Source organism: Drosophila kikkawai, chromosome X (assembly GCF_030179895.1).
Source record: "Drosophila kikkawai strain 14028-0561.14 chromosome X, DkikHiC1v2, whole genome shotgun sequence".
Classification (NCBI taxonomy): Eukaryota; Metazoa; Arthropoda; class Insecta; order Diptera; family Drosophilidae; genus Drosophila; species Drosophila kikkawai.
Genome location: NC_091733.1, coordinates 12,164,399 through 12,174,394, shown reverse-complemented (window position 1 = coordinate 12,174,394; position 9,996 = coordinate 12,164,399). Strand labels below are relative to the sequence as shown.

The 9,996-nt window shown below is 42.8% G+C and overlaps 3 protein-coding genes across 3 annotated transcripts; 1 reads left to right on the top strand and 2 right to left on the bottom strand.

Annotated features, from left to right (window-relative positions):
- Window positions 1–3,989: 3,989 nt before the first annotated feature.
- LOC108071228 (loricrin) lies at window positions 3,990–4,658 on the top strand. The gene has a single exon (XM_017161912.2). It carries the CDS (start codon window positions 4,016–4,018, stop codon window positions 4,565–4,567), a length of 552 nt encoding a protein of 183 aa, XP_017017401.1. The 5' UTR covers window positions 3,990–4,015; the 3' UTR covers window positions 4,568–4,658.
- A 2,112-nt stretch (window positions 4,659–6,770) lies between these two features.
- On the bottom strand, window positions 6,771–7,601 carry LOC138929229 (uncharacterized). The gene has a single exon (XM_070288552.1). The coding sequence runs from the start codon at window positions 7,599–7,601 to the stop codon at window positions 6,771–6,773; it is 831 nt and encodes a 276-aa protein (XP_070144653.1).
- A 708-nt stretch (window positions 7,602–8,309) lies between these two features.
- LOC108071226 (uncharacterized) lies at window positions 8,310–9,207 on the bottom strand. The gene is made up of 2 exons (XM_017161910.2): window positions 8,793–9,207; window positions 8,310–8,710 (listed from the first exon to the last, which is right to left on the bottom strand). Exons 1-2 carry the CDS (start codon window positions 9,124–9,126, stop codon window positions 8,481–8,483), a joined length of 564 nt encoding a protein of 187 aa, XP_017017399.1. The 5' UTR covers window positions 9,127–9,207; the 3' UTR covers window positions 8,310–8,480.
- Between the last annotated feature and the right edge of the window lie 789 nt (window positions 9,208–9,996).

Genomic DNA, 9,996 nt, shown 5'->3' with positions numbered 1-9,996 from the left:
TTTAATGGCACTTGGTAGAAGGTAGTGCATGCTAAGTACTTCCTCGAGTAGAATCAGGGACAAGAGTTATGGAATATATTGTGTGGGAAATCGAGTTTACATATATTAGGAAGTAAGCGTCACTTTAAAAGTCATTATAATGGTGATTAAACCATCAGGACTTACGGTCAGGCAACATTAAGAGATATTTATGATACTTTTCCATTTTTTATACAATTCTCCCGACAGATATTCCCATGGATGGGTTGGTACCGTTGGATCCTCACGATTACCAAGACGATTTCTGTGATTGATGGACGAATGCAATCGATTACCCTGCAATTAAGTATCGATGTTTTACGACTATCGGGCCGAGGCAGTGTAATTAGCTTATATTTATATGAGCCAGTCTGCCATCAATTAGCCTTTTGCATATGTACGAGCATCTAAGCTGTGTAAATCTTGGATATATACTATATATCCACTGCATGACACCCATAAAAAAAGGTGAATGGAGATTGCAGCCGCAAATCTTCTTGCTAATTCGCGGGGATTTGAATTAATGCCGGACCAGTGCGATATTAGTTATTAGCCAGAGCCATGCATATGGCCAACTAATTTATGAGTGTCATCAATTTCAGCCTTAATGCCCTCCCAGCTGGGATGACTCCACCCTTTCTGGGGGTTCTGGCCCCCAACCCTTGAATTATGCATTTCCCTTCACTTTTCAGCCGAGTTTCGGCTTCTATTTACTAACAACTCCGGCAATTGTGCTTACTTATTATTGCACTGGTAATTCCGTTTGGGTACATAGCTCGCAATTAAATATGTTAATTCTGTTGTTTTTTTAATGGAAGCCTTCAGCCGTCCGAAGGCGAGGCGATGGGAAATACTTGCAGTTTGGCGGCGCCCATTGTAAGTTGGATATATATTCTATATCTCTGCTTCTATTTAGGCATCAGGTGGGAGTTAGTTTTGACGATCTTCCGAAATCTGAAATCAGCCAGCCGACACTAAACGGAACTGACCTGGTCTCGGAGTGGGTTAACCAGCGAACCAGAAGTTTTCAGCTAAATTAATTCGGGCGCCTTAACAATGGGCAGCTAAATGAAGTTGGAATTCATTAATTAAGTAACTAAGAAGGGAAAATTTAAAATCATAACTAAACAAGTATCATTAATGAGGGTTGTCTTTATTGTTTGGTTATGGGTTTCGCCTGAAACTTGTAATACTTCCTTAGTTAACATCATTCAAAATTGAATAAGACAAAAAGTTATTACAAAAAAGTAAATAAAAAGCTTGTAAATCAATTATTATCATATAAAATTAATTCAATCAAACTGTGTAGAACATTTCAAGAAGCTTTCAATCGTAAATTAAATAATAAAAATAATATAAAAATGATGAACCCCTCTTGAAAGAGCTTTGATGGCCAAGATCTCACTTAACCTACCAAACAACCTTCCTTCAATTTTGATTTAAAACTGATAATTAGCAACGAGGAAATCAACTTGTGGCCAGAGTCTCAGTTTGGTCTTAGATCTCCGCTGCCTCGAGTGGCACTCATACAGCTTAAAGCTGTCTTTAGGACCCAGAAACGCACTGTATCCATTCTCAGTGTTGTTTTCCCAAGCCAATTGATAAATATCCACATCAACAACTGTCGATCGGTAGCTTACAGCTTGAAATACTGAACGAACCATAATCGAATAATGCGATTATGAATATTCATGGGCCGGGGAACGAGTATGTAAATGCCAAAAACTGAGAAGAGGCCGAGAAACAGTCTTCTTTTTTTTTGGTTTTTTCTGTCGCATAAATTCACCTCAAATGTCTCGGGCGTGTGTCGTCCAAGGAGCGAGTGCATTGAACCCATCGTTGGCGTTGGCGGAGTTTTGGTGGGAGAGTTAGTACCACGACTAGTAACTAAAGGCAAATTCCCAGGCAATCTACCATATCCGCCGTGGCAGACGGCTATGCAAATATATGCCAAACTGAAGCATAGAAATAGAATCACAGCCAGAGTTCCAACCAGTTTTCAGGTATTAATAAGCGATGATGTGGGATATTCCGCAGAGTATACACAGTGGATATGGAATAAACTATATTATCAAACAAAGTCTGATAAGTAACGTGTTTAAATAACGATTAACTCGTTACTTGTGAGAACTTTGTAAAGAACAGCAACATTTCCTAACTAAAGAATTTAAAAATCTCCTGTAAATACAGTAAATTATACTTAAATATAATATATTATAAACTTGAATCTATTACAAATAACTAACTAACTAACTAATATATATTATGATTAATATTTTCATAAACTAAACACTTTCGTTTGTTGTCAAAATTGTTTAATAAACTCTTCACTTTCAAGAGCTTCACTTTAAAAAGAAGAACATTTCCTATTGCCTCTGGGTTTTATTTAAACATTATTCACTGTATTTGAATAGGCTTGAGAGACACTTGTCAATGGTTCTTGACTCGACATCGGCATCTTCCTGCTTTAGTTCTCCCCGACCCTGGGCCTGTGGAGGCAAAGCTCACGACTCTTGAGCCTGGGGCCCATTAATCAGTTTGGCACTTTGGGCTGCTGCTGCTTCTGCTGCTGAATTTGGCTAAGAGCCTCCTGTCTCTGTCTCTACCTCTGTCTCTGTCTCTGCTGACCAACTGCCAAAACATTGATATAAATGTTGATTGCTGGGCCATTGTGGCCCGCCGCTAGCCGCGGTGATTAAATGCTGATAATTTGTTTGACTTTCGGCTATGCGCACAGTGGGCAAGCAGCTTGAAGCCTTTCAAATTTACAAACAAATCAATTAAAATTGATATAGAAATATATTTAAGTAAATTAAATTTAGATATCACCAAAATTGAAACATCTATTGTTTCTTTTAATATTGTAGAAAAATACAAGTCTTTTAGGGACATGTCATGACCTTTTGTTCTTAAGAAGTCTATATAAATTTATATTTTATAATATTTATTATCATTATTTAGAAATTAAAGCGTAATTTACTACAAAATATATTTGTGGACTATGTATTTTGGTACTTGAAATCCCTGTATCATTTTCATTCACCGGCACTATCGTTACTACATGTGTACATATTAGACATAAACATTACATGTATACATACATATATTACCCAATCCAATTTGCCTTGATATAATTTAGCACCTTAACCCATCCCACTGTGCGGACTTGAGAAGCCCCAAACATGAGGAGTCGACGACGAGCCGGGTTTTTGGAAGTAAGCCGCGCATGCGCACAGATTAGCATAGGCAAACAAAAGAACCGCCGCACCGGCGAGCATAACCGAATGTGGGTTATTATGAAATAGCAGACAGCTAGTACACTGTCAGCGAAAATAACTAGGGAATAGTATATTATTTCGAAAATAATTACAGAAATACCCAAGATCCTAGGCAAAATAACAAAGAAACCTTGAAAATATCAACAAAATCGATATGATATATCCAAAGAATATTTAAAAATATACATATACATATGTATATACGTAAAACATATTTATTGATCTAAAATATCATAACAAACCGAGCCTAAAACCCATCTTATCAACTTAGTTAGGTAAAAAAAAAAAAGGAAAATCGGAAATTTCGATAAAATCGATAAGTCAATAATGTAAATTAAAAAACAAGCTAAAATGAATAACAATAAATATTTACATTTAGTAAACTCTAAATAAACAAGATTGATATCTTAAAAATCGATACTTCTTCCATAAATCGTTTCTTATATATTGGTTCTGCCATTCCCATTTCGATTTTCATTCAAACTCTGCATTTTTTCCCAGTGTTTATGATATGAGCTGCTATGCTGCTTCATCTGCTATCAATGGCTTCTAATTGGGCAACGCGCTCGACCCAACATCAAACCGATCATCGCCCCATCTCGCTCCGCAGAGCCACCAATAATCGATCCATCGATTTCGGGGGTATAAAGGTGCGTGCTGCGGAACTGCTGGAATTAGTTTTGGTCAGCTGTTTGACACCGATCCACTTAGCACTCGAGATGAAGCCCTTTGCCTGCATTCTGGTGATCCTCGCCTCCGTTTTGGCCGTTGGCCACGCCTCCCTGGGCGGTCTCCTTGGCGGCGGCGGCGGTGGTGGTGGTGGTGGCTCCATTGGAGGAGGTGCCGGTGGCATTGGCCAGCTGCTGCAGAGCAAGCTGGGAAGTCTCGGCGGTCTTGGCGGTGGCCTGGGCGGTGGTCTAGGCGGCGGCTTGGGCGGCAAGCTCGGAGGCGGCGGCGGTGGAGGATACTCTGGTGGCCAGTCTGGAGGCTGGTCAAACGGTGGTGGATACTCCGGCGGCGGTGGATACTCCGGCGGCGGTGGATACTCCGGCGGCGGTGGATACTCCGGCGGCGGTGGATACTCTGCTCCTAGGCCCGTCGAGAAGGTGGTCATCGTGAAGGTCATCAGTGAGGGTCAGTCCGGCGGCTACTCCAACGGCGGTGGCTACTCCGGCGGCTACTCCGGCGCCCAGTCTGGTGGCTGGTCCTCTGGCGGCGGTGGTGGCTACTCCGGTGGCGCCCAGTCCGGAGGCTGGAACAAGGGCTGGTAAGCCAGACGCAGGTTTGGCCCGAAGACCAACCGCAAATAGAGTTCAAACTGCCAACCAAAAAGCTATGCCGAGAGGGAGGCCTCCAGAGATTAAAAGGGAGATGAGATCCTGCCTCCCGCTAGCTTTAAGTTTTAATATAAATTTTTTTTTTATTATTTTTTAGAGGTATTTTGTTTGTTTAGAATTTATGCAAAAATCACAAAAAAAAAAAGAGAAGAATTTCCATTTTTAATTTGAGTCTATTTTTGGTGCCAACTGGTTTTGCGGCAGTTTACGGATCGCTGCTTTCTGCTCTGACCCAATGGCCAAGTTGAGGTCATCACCTGCCACCTAATGCCACATAATGGGACAGGCAAATCGGTCTTGGAACTTGGTTTTTTGGTTTTTTGGATCTCAGATCTTGCGCAAGCAAAGTGCATTTTGCATTGTCTACCATCGATCTTGGGGTTTTTGAAGCCGCCCATGAATTAAAATGAGCTCGAAACGTGCCAAAGCCAAAAGGTTCAAGCGGTTCTAGAGCGAAACAATTACCAAAAATGCCAGTTGGAAATTTACAAAAATGTTGTATATATATAATATACGATATAGATATTCTATAGGCCCAAGAAGAGCTGCAACTCCAATTCTAAATGGTGTTAATGCATCTGCATTTTTGAGTCTCTTTTATTTCTTTTGTGGAGGCGACACCTTTGTGCTTCGATCCGTCGACTCATAAGCTGCTGCACCCGAACAATCGGTGCCTGATTGATTGATTGATCGCCGGGCGACCCGATTTCTTAGAGACAGCACGAATTATGTGCAACCGCACGGTAGCACTTTTGGCCAAGACAAACACGCAGCAGCAACAGCAGCTGCGAAATCTCCAATTCCAATTCGAGATCGAGATCGAGGCACAGTTCCTATTCCAACGCCAGCTATATCAGCTATATCAGCTGCCTGGCATTCTGAATAATGGGCAGACATAAAGAACCGATGGCTAAGACCGATCCCCTGGCGGGCTCTTAAGCCGCCGGCACTTGAACTCAATTAAGTAGTTTTGCGGTTGCTTCATAAAAAAAAATAATAATAAAAAATGGCTGGCTAATAAATCGATGATCATGAGACGGTATCAGCTCTGGGCTACACTAGTCAACAAAAACAAAATTGAATTAGAGATAACAGAAGAATTTAGAAAGTTTAGTAAACCTTATAAACCTTAAGGGGTTTCATTTAAGTTAATTAAAATAAATATTATTATTTGTTCTATTCTTTCGAGAATAATGTAAGTTTTTATTAATTTTCAAATTTAAATTATGTTCAAAGTTATAGAATTTTAAAGTAAACGCTTTTTTACTAAGGTACTCTGCCATTCTTCTTACTTTTTTATTTATTTCAAAAAATGTTTTAGAACTCACACTGTTTTTAAAATATATATGTATATTTTTTTTGAAATGTTTACCAACTCTTAAGCTAAAGTGTATGACTTAATGAGTATGTATATATATTTTAGAAGCTTTTAAAAATAAAGCTCATAAACCCCTAAGATTGATATGGAAAGTTGTGGGATAAGAAACCTTTTTATTGCCAGTTAAGTTTACCAAACTCTTTATATTTAATTAATTTTTATTTAGTAATTAAATTTATAAATATAAAATACCCAAAGCTAAATATTTAATACCCATTAAATTCTTGTTTAAAATGTCTCCTTGGCTTTAATTTTTTCTTCTCAAAATATTTGCATTTGAAAGTAAGTTACATACTATACCTTGCTTTATTCCAAAGGGCTTTCCCACTCACTGCTGTCCAGTGTCTTCCACTTATTAAGTGCCGACGCAGGTGCTCCACCTGGAGGCGTTCTCTGGGGCGGCCTACGTGGGGCCAAGCTGAGCGTAAGAAATCGAAAGTTGGCAGTGGCGCTGAAGCTAAAGCTGAGACTGAGACTGGGACGCTGGCATAATGAGGCCCATCAAGTGGCGTTGCTCCAACCGAGCAGATCCGAGCCAGCCGAAGCGCCTTGTGCCCGTCCCCTTCCGTTTCCAGCCCGCCCCGAGCTTCGTCGAGTGGAGCGTTGGCTATTGTAAGCGATCGCTGTGGCAGTTTTGGCAATTACATCTGATTATACGAGGCACCCGACTCAGACACAGACTCAGACTCTGCTTAGAGCTTAGAATCTTGGGATCTTCGGGGGTATAAATAGCCGAGAGTCGCTGCAGTGGGGAACTAGTTAGTGCACGGCAGCGGCGGAGATGCAATCCACAGCAACGACCACGATGACACGACGACTTGGCCGGCTTGGCTTGATGGTGCTACTGGGCCTGATAGCTGTCCAGGGGAAACCCCATGGCTGGAGCAGCGGCGGTGGCTCCGGCAGCGGTTGGTCCTCTGGAGGAGGAGGCGGTTGGTCAGGAGGCGGAGGCGGCGGCGGCAGCAAGGTTATCATCAGTGCCTGGCCTTCATCGGGCGGTGGTGGAGGCTGGAAGAGCGGCGGCGGCGGAGGAGGTGGCTGGTCCTCTGGAGGCGGCGGCTGGAAGAGCGGCGGCGGCAGCAGTGGCTGGTCCTCTGGAGGCATCTCCTCCGGCTGGCCCAGTTCCGGCGGCAGCTCAGGCTGGAAATCAAGCTCTGGCGGCGGCTCCGGCTGGTCCAGCGCCTTGTCTAGCCTCTCCGGCTGGAAATCGCAGGCCTTGTCCAGTTTGAGCGGCGGCGGCGGTGGCTGGTCCTCTGGAGGAGGAGGAGGCGGCTGGTCCTTGGGCGGCAGCGGCGGTGGCTGGAAGAGCGGCGGCGGTGGTGGTGGCGGCTGGAAGAGCGGCGGTGGCGGCGGAGGCGGAGGCTGGAAGAGTGGCGGCTCAGGATGGTCATCGGGCGGCAGCTCCTCCTCGGCCTGGCCCAGCAAGATCAGCAGTGGTTGGTCCTCCGGCGGCGGCGGTGGCGGCTGGAAGAGCGGCGGAGGAGGCAGTGGCTGGTCGTCCTGGTAGATACTGGACGCCACACCTGACCACATCTGGCAAACCGGCAACGAGGCGACACTAGATCCCACTGCACAGCTTGTACATAACATTTCTCTGCCCTAAGCTTAACCAATCCTCTATTTTTTTTCTTTGTTGTATGTCCAAAAAAAAAAAAACAAAAATATATGTGAATAAATATTACGAGAATGTAATTCTGATGGGTTTTTAGTGGCTTATAAGGAACAAGTGGAGGAAAGTGGAGGACAGTGAAGAGAAGTGAAGCAAAGTGCTTAATATGAACAGGAAATTCGGTGCTAAATGGGCCACTTTTCAAAAAATAAATGTGGCAAAAGGGCTAAAGTTAGCTTCGTAAATTAAATTCTATATAATACCACAACATTTGAACAATTTTTGATCAATTTTGTATTGCAAAACATTTAGAGGTATAGGAGTTATAGGAAATCTTTCGATTTGCCTCCGAAAAAAGTTGTTTTGTGGTGTGCTATCCACAGAATCATCCGATCTAAAAAAATTATAGCTCATTCGTTAAAGGATAAGTGTCCCGAGGTACTTACGTGGCGTTTCTATTTTTAAACATTTTCCCCGATTTTTTATAATAATTGGAAGTCAAAACACCGATTTTTGATTAAAAATGAACTTAATTTGTTAAATTTAAAATAAATAATTAAAAAAATAATTTTTGTGTTATAAAAGAGTCGTTTTGGTTTTTTATTTATATAAATAACCCCCCCCCCCTACAAGCTAATAACACTGCAACATTTTTAAAAAATTCATAAAAATTGTTTTATTAGTGCACAAAAAAAAGGGAGAAATAGCAGGAATAGAAGGTCATAAGCTTTGGATTTACAAAAAAAGAGGAAAGGGAGAATCCAGGTGTTGTCTCTATCTCTATGCTTGGGAACACATGTCAGCATCCGCCGGAGAATAAGCTGCTCTTATTGCGGATGGGCTTGGGGTCGAGAAGTTATTTACCAGCCGCCGCCGCCGTGGTGGCCACCACCTCCTCCGCTGCCGCCGCCGGGGCCATACTTGCCGCCGCCACCACCACCGCCGCCGCCGCCATGCTTGCCACCGCCGCTATTACCACCCTGCCAGGAAATGGAGCTGCCACGATTACCGGCCAGGGACTTGCTGCCACCTCCATGGCCACCTTGGCCGCCGCCATAGCCTCCCTGTCCACCACCGCCTCCATGGCCACCTAAGAAAATTATATGAAAAATTATGAATAAATTGTTAATAAATTATTAATAATTTAATAAAATTTCTGAGCTTCTGCATACCTTGGTTGCCGCCTCCGTATCCACCTTGCCCACCGCCTCCTCCGCCTCCATTCTTCTGCCAGCCTCCTTGGCCGCCGCCTCCTTGGCCACCACCTCCGTTTTGCCAGCCTCCTTGGCCGCCGCCGCCGCCGTTCTTCTTCTGTCCATGGCCACCGCCTCCGCCATAGCCACCACCATTACCACCTCCGCCGTTTTGCCAGCCTCCTTGGCCACCACCACCACCACCTCCGTAGCCACTACCGCCGCCACTGCCGCCGCCTCCGCCCAGCAATCCGGCCGAGGCAAAGGCGATCAGCAGACCGCACACAAACACAAGGATCAGAGCGTGACGCATCTTGGGCACTCAAAAAAAAAAAAATTGATATATATTAAATATTATTCGATTGGAAGCCGCTGTGCAACTGCTGTTGGAGAAGGCTCGATGCCACTGATGAGTTGGCCCAGAAGCAGGCCAGGCTTTTATAGCTCCCGCCGCGGAACTGATTGAACGCTTCGGCTGAGTCATCCGCCGCCTAAACATCCCTGGCTCCCAAAGGAAGGTTGAGAACTGCACTCCATGGCGAGACAATGCGCTCGATTCTCGATTCTCGAGTCTCAAGTATCAAGTACGATGGCGCACTCGGCGTATACGCAATGAGCCGGCGATGGGAATATCGCGTATACGCCACCGCGCCACTTGCAAACTGCTGAGCCATGGCTGCATCATTAATTGCTAGCCAACACATGGACTTGGCCACTTGGAACGCCTCTAGTAATTTGTCTTACATGCGAAATTCTGAACATATTTAATTTGCTTGTTTTTTTTTTTTGTTTTTTGAGTCTTCTATGGCAGCTCAATTTTGCTGTAGAATTTTGTAGAATTTTCTTAATTATTATTTTAAAGAATTTTAAAGTCTGGCTTTAGGGGTGGTAAATAAAGTAGGCAAAATTATGGTTTACACTGGGAAAAATTGTTATAATAAAAAATTCTATTACAAAATATTAAATAATAATAAACTTTAGTAAGAAATATGTTTAAAATATAAAGAATTTAATAGATTTTAAGTAGAAAATTTTAAAAAATAAAATAAAAAAGAGAAAGACCTTTTTTTTTAACTTAAGTAATCGTAACCATAATTCTAAAAATAATATAAATTTAAAAAATAATACAAAACACAAAACAGAGTATTCAAAATGAATATTCGACTTTTTTTCATTTAATAAA